Genomic DNA, 19590 nt, shown 5'->3' with positions numbered 1-19590 from the left:
CAGTGCGATGGACGGTTAAACTGAAAAATAGTCAGTGGATCGAATTCAACGAGCAGATACCATTGTAATGGCTTTGAACGATTATGAGCCACAAGGAAGATAGATTCACACGGGGAATTGTAAAGATGGCATAGTTCTATTCAAATCCGACCATCCAAACCATGGGCCAGGCTCTAAACGGATCAAAAACTGAAGATGAGATTGAAATGACCAATCGGTGTCATGGACGGTTAAACTGAAAAGTAGATAGTGGACGGTATTCGACAAACAAATGTCCATTAATCAGACTACTCAGACCATCAGCTTGGTTATGGAGGATTATGACCCATCAACAGCTGGTCCATGATTCTGGCAAGTGGGCCCATAGTTCAGCAATCTAGAGCAGTGGTCTGGTGGGTCCCACCACAGATGGGCAATGCTGCCTAAATGTCCACAATAGGACCATAATAACATTTTTAGTTAGTGGGCTTCAAATGAATGGTTAAGAGAAACAACTTTCCATAACTGATATTAGCCCCTGTATCTGTGGCTAGGATCTTTGAATCTGGCGCATTTTTTGGGGTATGGCCCCTCGACGATGGGACCGACAATATCACACCACATCGAGGACCGCATCGAGGACGAAGACAATGGTGGAAGTGCATAATCACAACTGAGAGCTATTGATGGGATGAAATTCCAAACATCTGCTGCATACTTTTGAATTACCTCCAAATCAAACGAAATTTTCAGTATCTCTAATCTAGTGTTTACATCAACGTGATTCCACAATACCGACCTCTCCTATTATGAATGGGGAGTTACATGTACTCGGGCAGCATGCGATGGTTGATACACAGGCACTCAGAAATTGTACATGTTGCATACATTGACTCCAGTTAAGCCAACTAAATTGCAGAACCCATTGTTGTGAAGGTAGTTGCAAATTCCGATTGGTTGAACAATCCTAACCTTTGATTGGTGGACACATGTTGATAGAAATGGACAGTTCAGTTGGGACTTCTTTTTTTCATTTTCGACCATCCGATAGTCAAATAATCAAATACGTACAATTTCAGGCTGATGAAAATCTAAACTGGGACCTGTAAATTGGACAGTTTAAATTGACTTCTAGCACGCCCACATATGTAATTTCTAAGTAATATTTAAGCGCCTGTGCATCATCCGTCACACTGCCAGAGTATTAAAGTCATTGAATTCATACAGGGTTGATATTGCTGCAATGACGAAGCACATGAGGTCCCAACGAATAGGCAGATGCTCGTCTGTCTTGGGACGAAACTCTGAGAATCAGATAGCAGAAATGGCAGAATTACCCCATCTTGAGATAGGAATCCATCTGGTTGCAGCATCTCAGTAACCAAATTCGCATTCACTGTAATGTGTAGCTCTCCTCAAAAAGAAAAGAAAATGCCGAGAAATTTTGGTTCTTGAGCTGACTCTGGTTTCCACAATTATGTTAGATAGTACAACTAGCGGCGGGTCGAGCGAGTTTTTGGCTTTGCAGATTTCTGCAGTAAAGAAAAAGAAACTGAGAAAGGAGGAAAAGAAAATTATTCTAAAAATGCAGAATCTACTGCCAATTATATGTAGCGCTATTATACAATGCCCGACCAGGGAGTTTCTACAATGCACTTGGGTTTTCATTTTGTGGTAAGTGGGCCCCCATGATCAGTGATCCAGACATTTACATGATTGGACCCATTTTGCAAGGCACATGCACCGAAAAACTGCCAGATGGGAAAATCCTAACCATTCGGTGTGTCTCCTGCTAATAGATGGTCAAAAGGATAATACAGCGATGGTCCACAATCAATAAACAAAAGACCAAAGATCCAACGTCTGAGATCTTCAATTCCTGGGGATTTTGGTACATAAAACACATGGTGTGACCTGTCATATGTGGCTTTGATCACTAACACATGTGTCCCACATACAAACTAAATACCGAAGCTTATTGTAGAAACTCTCAAACCAGTCATCTTATAATCCATGTATCTATGCTACAAAAGAGACCCACCATTGAAGTTTTTGGTGCTCAGTCAGAAAGAAAAGAAAATTACTTCAAATGACTAGCAAGTTAGCAGTTTTACTTACCGTAGCACCCCCAAAGCTCGCCCCTGATCCTGTAGCAGCACCTAAAAATGAGTAAAACATCATTAAAGAACCGAAAAATTCTACAAAAAGAAAGGAAAAAAAAAACACAATCATAGATCTTTGCTATTGATTGTCAGTGGGGTTGGTGCAGGAAACGTTTAGCAGCATTGACATCAATGAGATAATAGAAGGAATCAGTTGCCCCCAACATCTTGTTAGAACTTTCAATCTAAAAGGCAAAACACATTAAAATCATCGCCATCATGTTAGCCTTCCTCCCAGCAATTTTGGACTTTTACCCAACTTCTTGGAACCAAGGTATTAAAAACAGTTACGTAAAAGCCATAACTGCTTTTAAGTAACAGTAACAGTGGGACCCATTAAGCGATAAGGAGGAATGCCCAATCTGAAAAGAAAATGGCCTGCAACATCCTGACCTGTACCAGACTGATATGAGGCCATTACAGGCCTGTAACGGACCGGTAAGGTGCCAAATTAATACATCTTTCTTTTAAAAATTATGACCGTTGCAGGGCCATAACGGCCCATATCGTAACAATCATAAAGCCAGTGGTTACCATTACCAATACCTTGCTTGGAACCAGCCATGACAGAGGCTCACACTGACATCACTCAGTCACATGCTGGTCCCACCTAGCATCAACCCCAGCCCAACCATGCACACCCCAAAGGACAACAAGCAAAGTAGGGTCATGGACACTGACAAGAACCAGAGTCAATGCTGTCAGGGACATTAAAAATGAATGGATAAGATTATCCATGGAAAAAAGGTCCCATCATGGATGCTAGGAGCATCCAATTGCTGTAGCGCAAGGAGAGTACACTGCACCTGATGGACGGTCTAGACATTTTGGTGCTTAGGGAAGGGCTGTGTATTTCAAGTGCCTGTGGGGAATCTTTGTTACTGTGGTGGATAACTGAATTCTCAAAGTGCCATCAAATGGAGTTGACGTCACAGGCCTGTGGACATTTGCTTTTTGTCTAACCAAAATTAGGCCATTTTCTCTGATTTCAAAGGAGGAGAATGTGATAGCCCATATGGAGTAATGAGAGGGAGACTCTCCCGCCCCTCTATTAATGTTTTTTTAATTTGCTTGTTTCTCTTAGTTTTTAAGAAAACTTGAGTTACCATTAATAAATAAATAAATAAAAGGAGCTGTTGTGCATTGTCCGGTAAGGGAAATCTGCAAAGAGTTTGAAGCCATTTGGGCGCACCCTCAAACAGAGCATTTGACACCAAAACACCATTTTAAGCCAAACCGCAGTTTGTTTGTGAATTTGGATGCACTTTTGCAAACTGTCATCTGATACCCTGCTCAATGAAATAAGCACTAAAAGCCCACTTGCCAAAAACCCAATCGGATTGGATTTTGGTGAGTTGATCAACAAAATTGCAGCCAATCTCTTTTTGCAGGAACCCTCTTTTTGTGAGAGTTGCATCCAAACGGGCCCCTTAAGGTCTCTAGCATGCAATAATAGAAAGGATCACTAAACAATGTCCTCTTCCTTTTCAAATAAAGTGTGTTAATTTTCATAAATGGGCAAAAGAACATACAGATTTATAAAATAAATAAATAAATAAATAGAGAGAGAGGGGGGGGGGGGGATGGGATCATACAGTACACTTCTCAGATATAGCTGTATTTTTCATCTAGGCCTAGCAATCCACAGCATGAAGCATTCAAATGTCAAATGAAAATATGTTTAGATGCATTGACCATGCTGTGTTTGGAACCTGACGGGAGAATATGCTACAAGGTCCTGACCTGTTCTGAAGGTGGGACCTCCGCCACACCATCTAACCATTTTATCCTGCCACCTCTGTGGGATTTTTTTATTTTTTATTTTTTTGGAAGATGAGATTATATTAAAAGGAGGCAACAAACACAAAAACACCAACAATAAAGAAAAGAAACCCAAAGACTAAAGACTGTAACAAGAACCAGCATGAGACAGCCCTATGACTTGCTGGAACCCCTACCTATCCTCAACCCAAAACGAAACTCTTTACGGGGCCCAATCCAGAAACAAAACAAGAACCCTGGAGAAAAGCCCGGCCTCAAAAACGCTAATATTTCTGAAACACTGATTGTTTCTTTCAGCCCAAATAGCCCAAATAGCCCAAACAAAGAGCAGCGAGAAGGAAGATTCTCCACTTCTTTTTCCCAATAGCGCCACTCGGCTCTCTATGCCAGCTGAGAAAAAGCGCATCCACCGACTTTGGCATTGACCAAGACACACTACCATAGAGAATGATGCTCCACCAAATGTCTGAAGAGAACTGACAGTGGATGAACAAATGATCGACAGTTTCCTCCTCACGTAAACATAGGAGACAAACATTCAGAATAATAAATCCCCTCCTCCTTGGGTTGTCGACCGTGAGGATACAATTTCTACCAGCGAGCCACCCGAAAGCTGCCACTTTGGGAGGGACTCCATAAGACCAAATCGGACTTGTATGCGAGGACGGATGTGGAGCATCTGGCACCAATAATGAATAGTGTCTTGACGGAGAAAATCCCCAATCCAGAAAGCGACCATCCAATACCATCCTACTGGAAGATCTTTGTCGGATGTTCAGCCACCTCTGTGGGATTTCCCTGGCAAACGATGAAATAATGGTAATGTGGCAGAGAGAGGTCCCACCTTCAGAACCTGTCAGAGCCTGGTAATATACTCTCCCATCAAGCACCAAATGCAGACCTCGGAAGTTGCGAACAATGGGACATCTTGATGTAATGCATCCAACATAACTAACCTAGTTCCACTGAAGGTGAGGCAACTATGGTGATAAACTTTCCCACTCAGAAGAACAGTTTCTTTAAAAAATGGAAATGATAAGCCAACTCGACCAAGTAAGAAAAGTGGGCTGACACAACCCGTGATCGATGCGCAGGGATGCAGGATCAACACATCCGAGTATGGCATCATTTCCTACTATAGCTGATCCCTATATATGACCAACAGGAGGGTGAATACTCCCACATTTCCTGCTCTAATGAGTGGGCTTACTAGGACCTGGAAAATCAGAAATCAGACAGATCCATCCAAAGAACTGCATTAGACATGAGAATCCACATTTAAAAGACATTTTTGGATGCTTGGAAAAGGAGTACAATCATATTGCCTCAGTAGGAAAATCAAAGTCATCCGCTCATTCCATATGAAGGGAAGAAAAGGGTTAGCATTCCTTCCAGATAGCATTGAAGAATACTAAATGTGTGAATTCCAGAGTAAAATCAGTAATCTGTGCAGATAGTGTATGGCTGGTGATGAAAGACACTATGTTTGAAAGCAGTGGTGTGGTTGAATTGGTTTTGGACTTCACACAACTTCAGTGCAAAAATAAAAAATAAAAAACAACAGAAAAAAGTTAAAGGATGTACACCAAGTTCAATCAAGTAAATTGTTCGGCGCAACAAACTGTACATGCGGACCTGCCTTTTTGGCGATCCAAATGGTTCACATGGTTTAGATTAATGGTGGATTGAAGATGCCCAAAAATCAGCACTATCAAGAGATAGTGCAGATTGGTATAGTGCAGATTGGTTGTAGGTCCCCATTTTAAAACACAGTGCAGATTGGTTGACTCAAGTCCTGGACCAAATTAAATGTGAGCCATTGGTTGCAGGTCCTCATTTTCAAGCTCAGAAGCCTAGGATATCCAATAGGGAATACTGAGCATGGCCCATCCCGTGATGGAGCCCATAAGATCAAGAAAAGGTGAACCACAGTTGTACCAGCACTGGGTTGAACAAGAAAAACAGTTTCATTGATCGAACATTATAATTTATATGATACCTCCATTTGCTATGGTCAGCCTTAACTGAATGATGTTTAGGGCATACAAATAGAAGAATCCAATACGTACCTGATGCAAAAGGTGTTGAGAAAAGTGAAGAGCCTCCAATGGCAGGAGTAGAAGCAAAGGATGGGGTACCGGCTCCAAACAAAGATGGCGTCTGTGCTGAGCCAAACAAAGATGCTGATGCAGCAGACCCAAAAGGTGAAGATTGGGGGGCAAACCCTGATGGCCCAAATAGGCTAGACGATGGAGCAGACGCCGTAGGTGTGGAAAAGAGAAAAGATGATGTGGTGGGGGCAGAAGGAGCAGATGATGATTGAGGGCTAAAAAATGAGAAATTACTCGCAGACGAAGCTGCGGAAGTTCCTACAGCTGGCTGTGGGACATTTGAAGCTCCAGGCACTGCTGAGCTGGCAAACAAACCAGCAACTTGGGTGGATGGTTGTGAAACTGAGGGTAGGTGCAAGGTCGGATGAACCCTTCTGGCAGCTGCTTCTTGTTTGGCTGTTTCTCTCCGATCAGCCTCGAGAAAAGGATTGTTCCCATCACCCCGACGCCGCTGGTCAGCTAGATAAGCAGCTTTCATCGACTCAATATACTGATGAAGAATCTCGACCTACAAACAGAAGGTTTCACTTAAAAAGAAATAAAAACAATTTTATGAGAATTATAACAAATAAGCCACAAAAAGAAGATGCTTGAAATTCCCCAAACTGCACTTTGGTGGAGCTCCAAGTTACAAGGAGCCCCTTTATAATTGAACGGTGATTGGAATAGTTCACCTGGTGTGACCCAGTGTTGATAGGCCCAGTGCACAAGCTGCACCAGTTGTACATGTTGGCAGCCAGTGGGCCCACCGTGGTTTGTAATGGACAGTTAAAAACAAAGAGGGCCCTTATGATTTTGTGTCAGTTTGCAGGCCCTGGTGAGGCCCAATACATCATCCGCACAATCGAATTTTTAAAGCAAACACTAGTGATCACAGAACACTAGATGAACGGTTCAGAGCCCTGAGGTGGATCCCATGTAGGGGGGTTCCTGGTGAGACAAATTACAGGGAGGTCCTATGAGTTACTTGCATTGTCTCTATTAAGCCACCACCCCCACCCCCACCCCCACCCCCTAACACACACACGGGATCTCAAACCCATGACCTCAGAGTGGAAACACTCAGTGTTTACCACTGAGCCATGAGTGGAGACCCCATTCTAGAAGATATTTGAATACATCACAAGAAAAAGCAACAGATATCAAATATAATGATTGGCATAAAATTCTTTACCATACAAAAAACAGGGTCAAAGTATATATGAGGTATCTTACCTTGGCAGCAACATGGACAAAGAAATCATGCACATTTGACATAACTTTCGGCAGAGAATGCAATAACGACATATCTGAGCTGGAAGAATTTTCATCAGTATTTGAGAGGAGCAGCTGCTCTAACTCTTCAATCCACTGCCTGCATTCACCAAGGTACTTCTCAAATCTGGCAACAGTGTGCTGTAAAAACGGAGATGGCCTCTTAGGGACCCCGCTGTAGAAATCAAAGACAGGTATCATAGAGCTTGGTGTTGGTTGAGTAGTTGTGGTGGGAACTAATGCCGTTGCAGGAGTCTGAGTAGGAGCAGCAGCATTTGAAGCAGTAGCCATGTTTGGATGAACAAACCTTGGCCGAAGCATCATAAATGAGCGAACCGCAACCTCTGTGTCTCTCATCATACCTTTTACAACAGCCATCAGCTCTTGCAACAGAACTTTTTCCCTTTCCATGGCAGTGCTGATTCCCCCAAGTTCCTATAAACCAACAAAAAATTCAAAATTCAACATCTGATGTTAGTAAGATCTCCAAGGCCGTCCAACTGTTGGCAAATGCATGTGACCAAACCATTTTGACTTCAAAAGAATAGAGCAGAAAACTGTTGAAAGGAGACATTAATTGCACAAGACAGCTTGCAGTTCAAATGCATATATTTTGAGGAAATAAACCTAAGTACAGCGTTGGTCCTCGCTTCTGATAACCAATTCCTATAAGAATGCTCTTTGTAATAAAAGAGACACTTCAAAGTACTGCAAAGAATCACATTAAAAAAAGATTATTTGTGAAGTAACCACACATAAGCCCACCCATGTGTCATGCAAATCAGTTGAGAAAATGTCAGGAGCTTTTCACGAACATCTCAGGGTTTGCAAGCATCACATGAACAAGAGTACATATTTTCCAGTCTTGGAAGAGATTAAGAAAACTAAGGTCATCAACCTTTTCAGACATAGTGGGTCACACGATCACTTCTAAGCTCTTGTTTCTTGGCCTCGATTCATGGCCAGTGTAAGTTGGGAGCAACTCGTTTCTATTCTCATTCAAATAGACAATCCAAACCAGCTCTAAGAACTGACTACTGATTTTTTTGAACAAAGCAAACAACTGGTTTTTTTGTTTTTTTTTTTTTTTTGAAAAGCAAACAACAGTTGCACTAGTTGTATCTGTAAGGAGTCTTACCCGCCAACCATTTATGAATAAGGTTGACATTTATGCACCTATTCACCTCTACAATGGAACCAAGAACCCAAGGAATACTATACCATATTGAAGAGTCAATGCAAGTAAATGCGAAACTGCCTGCATTTTCAAGCTTATGTTACTCTAAAAGACGAGACTAGTTAGTTGGTTATTGTCAGTAATGAAGTCAAATGTGTCAACGTCATTCAAAATAAAGTTTAAATCATTTCCAAAAAGTATTGTACCAACTCGAAGGATTCAAAATAATGTTCTCCTCAATAGTAAATTTTATCATGTTTTAAAATCAAAACCCATAAAGTACAAGTTCCTAATGCGTCCTTCAAAGACAAATCTTTTAAATAAATTGAGTTTAAAATCACATAACAACCCTAGAAAAACACAACTTGAATTAAAGATATGTGACCAGAAAGAAAAAATAAATAAATAATAATAAATTAAGTATAGGACTTTGAGTTGAAGTCAAATCCTAACCAACCAATACCACAATACATATAGGTCAACATAATGGCGATTGTCTGTAAAAACACAAGTCATAGATCAACTTGATGCCTTGACCAATTACGAGGTAAGAAATCCTTCCAAAAAAAAAAAAAAAAAATCCTCCACAAAACCCTCGACCTTTACTAAGAATGTTGCCTTTCAAAATGACATTGAAAGCTGAGGTGTTGAGTCTTTGACTTCTAAATTTCTAATGATTCTTATAAATTGATATGATATATGATATATCAAAAATCATCTATATCAGTTCATGTATAAACTATATAGTGCATGATGAATAGTGCCTGGGTCGTGTTTATCTCAAAAACAACTTGAAAAATGTCCAAATTTTGTGGAATTAGTGAGATTCATCTCAATAATGCATAAATCTAGCTTAAACAACAATTTCCCCAAAAAACTCCACAAAGAACAAAAAAAAAAAAAGATAAATAGTGCCTGGGTTACATATCATCTCGAAAACATCCCAAAATTGTGAAATTGGGAGGGTCCATCTCAAAAATGCATAAATCTACCTTAAAACAACAATTTATTTTCTTTTTCCTTTTTTTTTATGTTTTGAGAAGCAGCACAATTTTATTTTCCTCAAAAGCAGCACAATTTTATTAAGAAGCTCACCAAGCAAAAAAGCTGAAGTGAGGGACAAATTACAAAGCAAACAAAGAAGCCAAATTATAAACATCCCTAGCTCCCAAGAAGAAAGCCCATTCCACCACAAGCACCTTGATGCTCATCAAATCCGCCACCATGACTCCTATTTTGGAAGCATAGGTTGGACTAGAAAGCACCTTGCCCCTGTCCCACCCCCTCCACCATGCAAAGCCAAATGGAATTCAATGATAGACTCCGACAATTCCCATGAGATATTGAAGATAGCTAACATTGATTTCCACAATGGGTTAATAGATGGTCTATTGACCCTACTTCGCTCATGCACATCACACACATTTGGAAGAACCATCGCTCTTCTTTGAAGATTGTCGATCGTGAGAACATTGTTCCTCTCCACCAACCACACAAAGGCCACAACACTAGGAGGTGCTCCATACCACCAAGAATAGAACACACAAACCTTCTGCTCTTTGACCTTAAAACAACCATTTCACCAAAGAAATTTCAAAAATGAAAACTAACAAAAAATTCTGACAGTTAATTCCCAGGTAATTTGTCATCTCAAAAATTGATTAAAATGCACAAAATTTGTGAAATTCATAGATACATCTCCAAAAAGCATAAATCTAGATTAAAATAACAATCTCCCCAAATACATTTTCAAGAAAAAATAAAATGAATAGTGCCCAAATTACTCTTAATCTCTAAGATGGTACAAATTAGAATCAACCGTGATTTGGTGGATTAGGGCCCATTATGTAAAAATATATATGTATAAAAGAAGAAGATGAAGAAGCCAAAACATTGATCATTTGCCATTTTTTCAATTTTCCCCAAAATGGGCAACTCCACTTTGATTCATCAAATCCCACTCAAATCTTGTGTTTTAATCTTACTTTTTTACCTAGAATTGGTTGAAAATCAATTCTGAAGCTTCCCCTCTGGGTTTTTTTCCCCCTCTCCTGAAGAAAGAATGAAAAAAAGGAGAGAAACTGAGATAACAAATCAAAACCCTTGCACTTATAGGCATATCAGCCACTGTATCAGACCCAATGACCCTAGACAAGCCATTTTTTTCATGGGGCATTTCAAACCCATATTGTAAAACAATACCGGCCAATGCAGTTCCAATATGGCCACATTGGCCGATACAAAGCAGTTGTTTATAACTATGATCCTTAGCATAATTCAATCTGTCAATGATCAGATTGCTGCCTCTAAAGAATCTCAGTAGATCCTGGCTTGGACATGGCGGATCCTCATTTGTCTGAGCTAGCAAACTGCTACTCAAGAAGAACGATTTGATTGGTTGAGGAGAGTCAATCCCAAGTAATTCACAACAATCTCCCCCCTAGAGCCTACATAAAGTGCAGCATTAAACTGATTTTTTTTTCCTCGAGAGATTACAGCATTCAACTGATTCCAAGAGAACATCACTAGAAGAGTCCAAGGGCCTGTTTGCATTCAAGAGTAGAGCAGTACACAAACCGAGTTAGCTCAGTTAACTTGCTTGACTCGACTTGAAAAAGCTTGATTCGACTCGGTTCGAAACTGTGTTCGAGCCAAGTCGAGCTGATTTTTGGAGCTCGAAAAAATTTACAGCCGAGTTCGAGCTTGTCCGAGCTCGAATCAACTCGGATCGAACCTCAGCTCGAATAGAACTCAGATCAAATCAGTTCGGTGGCTCAGTTATTTTGATATTGACGTTGCTCACCAAGTGTTTTATGAAATGACTCACTGAAGTGGTGTTTTGGGTGCATACATTCTTTGCAGGATCAGCTGGTGGTGAGGAAGGTGTGATACGAAACAAATCACTACAAATATATATACACACACACACACACACACACACACGATAAAACTACCTTTGTATTTTGATTTTGATGCTCCCTATCGAGCGTTTGATGAAATACCTGCAAACTGCTGCTGCTGTTTTGCATACCATGAGAAATTGAAGGTGCATTCCATGTGTTTGAGAAAATGTCGCAGAGGCTCGAACTCAACTCGAATTGGCCTAAGCTGCTGACCGAACCGAATCGAGTTGACCAAACAGGCTCGAGGACCGAGCCAAGCCAAGTCGAGCTATGCCAAGCTCGACTCGGTTTGACTCTATACAGCTCTATTCATGAGAAGTGTTGGAAAGGAAAATGTGATTTCAGAAACCTTATTTCTAGGAAATTGTGGGAAAGGAAACACTCTTTTGCCTATTTGATTTTAAATAAGCTTTTCCTAGAAAATTTGGGGCCTGTTCCCAAATTTGTTGTTTGGAAAAACAACCTGATAGTTACTGGCAAGTGCCAAATAAACACGTGACACAGATGGGATGCTTGAAAATGGACAATGGCACATGTGGGCAATGTTTTAAATATCGTTATCGCGTAATGTATCGCACCCTTGGGATACAGATACATATCGGTTATCGCATGGGATATATCGGTTGTATCACATAATGTATCGTTGTTGTTGGGACACATGGGAACATTGGGAAATTGGTCGAATTTTTCAGTGAAACTTAAGGGATTGTTGAAGAAGACATCAATACACACTTAGAAATCAAAACATTACAAAAAAAAATTTGCACATAATAAGGGTTTCCTTTATATGGGGTCCTAATATATGTGCTTTCCAACTGAACTGATGCAAGTATATTCAAAGTCTATTCATATAATTTATAAACGTAAGAAGACATGTATGGAAATACAAGAAATACATTCATAAGCAAAAATAATAATCACTAGATCAGGTTACATACATGTTTAATTTTGTGTTTGGATACAAATATTGCATCTGATTTACGGGAAATTGAGAAACCATCTCCCCCAAATCTCGAAATCGAAGTTCTAAATCTATGCTTTTTCAAGGAAAACTTAAAGATCATAGATTTGTAACCATTTGACACCGGTTTAACGTGATTTACAACAAAAACATGGATCAAAATTTGAAAATGCTCACTGGTTCGAATAGGTGGGATATATCAGCACTATTTGTGCGTTTCGTATCGCACAGGTAGGATACAAGATATATCGTGGGATATATCGGCTAATATCGTCGATACTTAAAAGACTGCATGTGGGTGCTTAAAATTAATGGTGTCACACATGCGGGGTGCTTGAAGTTGTATGGTGGCACGTGGAAAAAGCGACATATCAGCACATTTGAGACATGTGGGCACTTGAAGGTAGATGGTGCCACATGTGCACATAGGCACATTGGCATGTAGCATGGTGTCACACCTAGCATATGCGGGCACTTGAAGGTAGATGGTGGCACATGTGCACATAGGCACATTGGCATGTAGCATGGTGTCACACCTAGCACATGCGGGCACTTGAAGGTAGATGGGGGCACATGCAAATATGCAAATTGGAAAATGATGTGGCATGGTGTCATTAGCACATATGGAGCAATTGAAGGTGGACAATCGCACATGTGGGTGCAAGCAAAGATGGATGATGGCACGTGGCATTGCAATACATGTGCGATCACAACAGAAGATGGATGATGGCATGTTGGCACATGCGACACATGTGAGGCTCTTTCTACATGTGGGGCCCAAGTGAAAATGGATGGTGGCGCATGTGACAAGTTGCACGTGCGTGGCACAATAGAAGATGGACGGAAGAACACTAGCAAATGTGACACATGTGAGACAATTAGAGATGGAGGTGGCACATATGTGTTTAACTCTTGAGATAATTATTTTCCTTCAATAGTGGGGAAATGTCTTTCTCATGAGGGGAGGTGGGAAAATACATTTTGGTGATTTTCCAATAAAAAGGGGAAGTGAAAAATAATACTTCCCACATATTCCCACAAAGAAAAGCTTCACAAACAATGGAAAATTAGTTTTATAATAAATGGTGTTTCCTTTACATGAATCCAAATAGACCATAAGAGAAGAGAGAAGGTTATTCATGAGGCATAAGCATGTAAACCATTCAATCATCTGTCTCCACACTTATTCTCTTTTGTTTAGTCTATCAGTTGGCATGATCAGTCCAGCCTGGGTGCTACTAGCGACAGCCTTTTGCTTTCTTTTATTTCTTATTTAAGTCTGCTTGAGAGAGCCCCCATCCTTCCAGTTGACCAAGTTTAGCCTAGGCACGAAAACAGCAGTCCCACCATCTATATTGAGCACCTACCTCTCCATAGGATATTTGCTGGATTTAATCTACGTATATAAGCTTTCGATTCATTTCCAACCCCTTGCCTCGGCGATCTAACCATAGGACCAAGCACCAATCAACCAGCAATTAGTGTTGCATACCCAAGGGGTACCAGCATAAGCGTGCTCTCAATTCTAAAGAATTAGTAGGGGTCGAGTTCAAGCCTTAACAGAAGGGGGGCCCTTATCCTCATCCATATCCAAGGATCTGAATACCATGGTGGCAAATTAATGATATGCATGTATGTTTTCTTACTTCTAAAATCTCTCCAAAAACCTTCATCCTTCGGCTTTGGTAGTGGGGAAACTACCTGAAAATCATGGTCTCAGCTCCAAAAACAAGGTTCCTCTCGTATTGGAAATCAATCTCTTCTTTCTTTCAGAGAACAAATGAATGAAAGTAGTTAAACAATCATCCCAAAATCATTCTCTTCATTCATTCTCGTGAGTGAATCAATTTCCTACACATCAAACAGTCGACTCAGAACCAAATCCTTATTTTGTGAGATTTTGTCTTTCTTTTTGTCCCCCCATTTTCTGTGAGATTGCTTCGCATATATAGCCCAGATAGCTATCGCAGTAATGCCCAACCCAGACATCCACCAAGAGTGTATTGAGAGGCAACACATGAATCTAATTGAGCCTATCTATGAGGCTTCAGCTAGCCATCAAAATCATGATATTCAATAACAATTACGTGATGGCCAGTAACAGTGTGACCCATTATGCGATACAGGGTGGTAACACATGTTCTGAAGAAATGGCCTGTAACAGGCCCATACAGGGCCATAACGATTCGATAAAGGCCCATATTGGTCCGATAAGAGGCCAGTATATTTTCTTCTTTTAAAAAAAATGACTGTTACAACCATATAATATCAGCCATAAGGCTGGCTGTTACAACCAGTGTTGCCATGATTGAATGCATTGATAACAATAATGCCAAATCACGCATCCACCAAGAGTGTAATGGGAGGAGACATATGAATCTAATCAAACCTATCTATGAGGTTTCAGCTCAGATGAATCCACCGTTAGGAATGACATCTAGTCCCTTTTTTTATTGGAACAAATAAAAATATATAATATGTGTCATATAAGCTCCTCAACTGCCTATTGCCTTAGGAAACCATCTTAATTTACCACTAGCTGTCCACGCTTTTAAATGAAATTCCAACAAGTATGATACCATAGGAGAATAGTCTCAAAAAAATAGTTCCATAAAAATTTAAAAAAAAAAAAAAAAATTGTAAAAATGCAATAGCTCCATCATGGCATACAATGCAGATCAACATCAATCAAGGTTACACTCTTTCTTTTTGAAATTTACACTCGTAATATTTTATTATACAAATGATGAATCTATGGGCGGAAATCAACAAAAGGTGTTGGTGTTCAATTTGCAAAAACAAAATTTTGTCCCAGAACGAGATCAAAATGCCTTGATCAAGGAATGTCAATGTCATTTACAATCGTTTTCGTAGCTAAGAACTGCTGAGCAGCATCCGGAGATACTTTCAGCTTCAAAACACACTAGAAGGAAATGACAGCATTCAGTGATTCAGAAGCATTTAAGATTTCTAGCTAGGAGAAAATAAGTATGCAAATAATTCATCAAAATATGTATGCAAATACACTTTTATAATATCACAACATTGCACGGCAGAAGAAGGCAAAAACTTTAACATTTGTGTGAGGATCAAACCTGCACGATATGACTGGCATCAAGCTCGAATCCATCATTGGAAACTGACGAATCATAAAGACGGCTACATTGATCTAGTCTCTGGCTTTCGTCCCTATATTCCAAGATTCGCTCCCTGCACATGACTCTTCCTCATGGATTAATAAGTCGTATGTTGAGATAAAATATCTAAAGATGCATATAACAATGGGATAAGCTACACTATGAGTTTCCTACTCCGTTAGAAGAAGAAAAAAAACAAAAAAAACAAAAAAAAAAAGGAGGGGGGGGGGGGCGCAATCTCATCACCCATATAGACTATTGCTTGATGTTGCTTTCTGAGTAATGATAAAAACTTTTTGTCATTTAACATTGCTATTGCTTCTTTGGTGTGTAGTAATCTCACAAAGTAGCCTCCCATGACACTAGTATGTAAATAAAATGAATAAACAATTTTAAAAAATTCAAAATATATGTGACACCTATACGATCGTCCATGCTTTATAGGACAATGATCAAAGAACAACATTTCATTGGATGAGCATTGCTGAAATGAGGGTGTTTAGATGGATGAGTGGCAAGCAAGGTGTTCCGTAATGGTAACGGTGGCCGTAACGGCCACCACCGTTACCTTTTCGATAGGGTCATAACGGCTGTTACGGCCCCGTAACGGCTGTTGCGGACTCTCTTTTTTATTTTTTTTATTTATTGAAAAAATCCCTGAAAAACATGTATCTGCCCCGTAATGTTGATTAAAAAGTATGAAAAACCTATATGTCCTATAATAGACCATTACGGGACTATTATGGCCTTTGTAAGGGATGTAATGATTACAGGTCATTTTTTTTTTCCATAACGGCTGTTACGGACGTTATGACCTTGTAACGTGTAACGGTTGCCACCGTTACCTTTACATAACGGCCTTTATGGCACACCATGGTCGCAAGACAAGGAAAGATAAACTTAGAAATGAATTCATTCCGGGAAACTTGGGAGTAGAACCAATAGGTAATAAGATGAGGGAAAGTGGACTTTGATGGTTTAGCCATGTGCAATGGAGACCAAAAACTACACCAATTAAAAGAAGTGAGTTGGTTCAAGTCGAAGACTCCAAAAGGGCAAGGGGAAAGCCCATAAGGATGTAGGTGGAGGTAGTACAGAAAGACTTGATGACCTACGGTTTAACTAAAGACATGGTGCTCTTCTTCTTTTTTCTTAAGAGTAGTGATGATTTTATTAAAGAAGTGTCCAGTCTGAAGATATGGTCCTTGATAGAGCGGAGTAGCAAAACAAGATTCATATAGCTGACCCAGATTAGTTGGGATAATGCTTAGATGATAATGATTTCAAAATGCCATCCCCAATTAGTTGGGACTTGGGATAAGGTGGTGGATATGATTATTATAAATAATGCAAAATGTCAAGATTTCACTGAAACTAACATGCAATTGTAGAGACCAAAGAGAATCTAGCCATGATTATAAACAAGCGTTCACAGAGGGGAATAAACTAATTTGTATTGTGTCAGATTAAGCTTCCATTTCTCCAAACAGATTCACTCTTTGGATGCGGAGTCTTATCAAAGAAAAATTCATATGAATAGTATCCAGCTTCTCCTCATCTTTTCAGCAGGAACAACACTCAAAATTCTGCAGTTACAATTGAATCAATTGCATTGCTGTAAGTCTAGTAACAAAACAGGCAGTCGACCAGCACTCTTCGGGGTCATTTGGACATTGAATGTACCCAAATCCGCATTGAGCCAGAATATTTACTGCAAATTGGCTGTTGGTTACAGAAAACACATTAACCAGGATTGCATTTTCCATCTTTCCCAACCCAAAAAAGATAATTCATTTCCTTTCAGAAACCGATATCAATTTGGACCAAAAATCAGCTGCCCACCTTGCTTTCGATCTCAATACAGGCATGCCCTTCACAACTCAAGATAGGGTTTATATCTAGAATGTCCCACATTTACTGTAAACAGGAAGAAATTTTCAAAAAGATAAAATATAAAATTCTGTCTGCCAAACACCATGGCAATTCCCCATATTCATGTAAAACCCAAGGGCCTCTTTGGTTTTCCAATTTCCTATGAAATGCAAAGTAAGTGAGCCATCATTATCATTTCCAAGTGTTTATTTAAACAGGAATTATGGCTCGTAAATCGAGAGTCACATACACTTGTAAAAGAAGTAGGTAAAGTAAATTGTAATCATTATATTTTCACATTATAAAATTACTATTTTTACAGTGATTTGTGGGTCGAACAAACAATGTAGCAAAATCATCATGACGGTCAAATGTAAGTGATGTCACCACACGATTACAAGAGTAAATAATCTTTACGCATTTACAACCATTTACCATTGTAATTAGAAAACCAAACAGGCCCCAAATAAATGAACTGATTAAGGAAAAACAAAGAAGATCCATTTGGAAATCCACAGGACTACCTGAAACTGGAGTTCATGGAACCTCCACGACACATGGAACCACCTAGCCATTACAAAACATTCATCCTACAGGCGCCACCAATGATATCTCGATGGAGCAAAACAGCACACAGACCAGAAATCCTCTCCAAGTAATGACCTTCCACTCACTGAACACAAACCTTTAGGGGTCGTTTGGATGCCTGTAAATGGGGCTAGTTCTAAATGATTTACAGGGAAATCATTTACAGGCTATGTTTGGATGCTGGCTTATGCCTGTAGATCATTTACAGATTTTACTCCCTTTTGATTTTCCAGCAAAACTCTGGGATTTCATTTACAGCTTTTACCCGCTTTTGAATTCCCAGTTACAGCATATAAACAGTTTATTGGCTGTTAATGATTTACACCTGTAAATCATTTACAATTTAAACCATCTACAGGCATTACAGTTATATCCTTCCATTGCAGCCCAATGTGGATCCAGTGACATGGATTTTCATGCTGTGGGCCAACCATCATGGGCCCACTAGATGAACAGTTATGACCAGAGAGATTACATCACATGTGGGGAGAATATAAAAGATAAATTCTACATGCTGGAAAATACATGTACCATCCCGTTTGTGTTTTCAGTTTGTATAAGTGGAGCTGATTGTTGAATGATCCCAACCATTGATATGCGTCAAGATCACGATGGGCGTCCAATGTACCAAGCATCCTCCAGATTGGAAGATCGTGGATATGTAATATTTGCTCTTCTTCTTGGTTGATAGTGAACCTTCGTCTATTTTCCCTCTTAACCGTCAATTTGCTGACAACTTCTTGAAGGGTTAAGATTCTTCCAATCTGGGATTTTTTTAATCCATCAACCATGGGACTGACAATATCAACTCTTTGGATCACTGAATTGTGGAGCCTGAGCATTTTCTAATACCGTCGAACTACAAACCCTGGGAAAAGAAAAGGAAAAGACCCAAATCATTCTATTGAGAGAAGAGAAACCGTACTCTATTTGTAAGAGGATTTTCTGTGAGTCGGGGTGCAGATCGCCCCACTTCGTACTGTAGTTCGCAGGAGCTTTTTCTGTAGTGAAGATATACATCTGCTGCTGCTGCTGCTGCTGTTGCTGCTGCTGTTGCTGCTGCTGTTGGAGCTGAAACTGCTGCTGCTGCTGCTGGAGAAATGCATTGTTCTGTTGGAAAAGAGGCTGCTGCTGCGGTTGGGATTGGAAGAGCTGCTGCGGCTGCTGCGGCTGTGGCGAAGGAGAGAAGAAAGCAGGGAAAGCCATCTCTCTCTCTCTCTCTCTCTCTCTCTCTGATTTTGGGTTCTAAGAGGGAGATTTCATAACCCTCGGAGATTTACTCCTTTGAAAAAGGAATGCATAAAAACCCTGGCTAAAACCCTAATAACGCGAGTTTATCACAATTTTAAAAAATGTTGGTGAGTCATCCTCCTCACATCTGTCACTGATGTACAACAATCCAGACCATCCAAATTGTGGGTCCCATCAATCAAACCGACCAAGTAATCATGACCATCCAATTAATTGATATCAAAAGGATGGTTAAAAGCCACCCAGTGATGGTCCAAAATCAAAGGGGAAAAAAGCAAAAAAAAAAAATTTGCCAGTGCAATTGTTCGGTTCTGATCCATCCAACAGTTAGCTCAGAGAATTGGACGGCAAGGATTGCATTAGAACTATGACATGTGCATGTTTTGAAGAGTTGCAACCGTTTTATAAATGTT

General features: G+C 40.0%; 1 protein-coding gene across 1 annotated transcript; it reads right to left on the bottom strand.

Annotated features, from left to right (window-relative positions):
• Nucleotides 1–1027: 1027 nt before the first annotated feature.
• LOC131218620 (nuclear pore complex protein NUP58) lies at nt 1028–19195 on the bottom strand. The gene is made up of 6 exons (XM_058213268.1): nt 18852–19195; nt 15425–15539; nt 7250–7723; nt 5993–6542; nt 2098–2138; nt 1028–1511 (listed from the first exon to the last, which is right to left on the bottom strand). The coding sequence occupies exons 1-6, from the start codon at nt 19130–19132 to the stop codon at nt 1473–1475; spliced, it is 1500 nt and encodes a 499-aa protein (XP_058069251.1). The 5' UTR covers nt 19133–19195; the 3' UTR covers nt 1028–1472.
• Nucleotides 19196–19590: the final 395 nt, after the last annotated feature.

The sequence above is a fragment of the Magnolia sinica genome, chromosome 11 (assembly GCF_029962835.1).
Source record: "Magnolia sinica isolate HGM2019 chromosome 11, MsV1, whole genome shotgun sequence".
In the NCBI taxonomy this organism is placed as follows: domain Eukaryota; kingdom Viridiplantae; phylum Streptophyta; class Magnoliopsida; order Magnoliales; family Magnoliaceae; genus Magnolia; species Magnolia sinica.
This window is presented reverse-complemented; position numbering and strand designations above follow the sequence as displayed.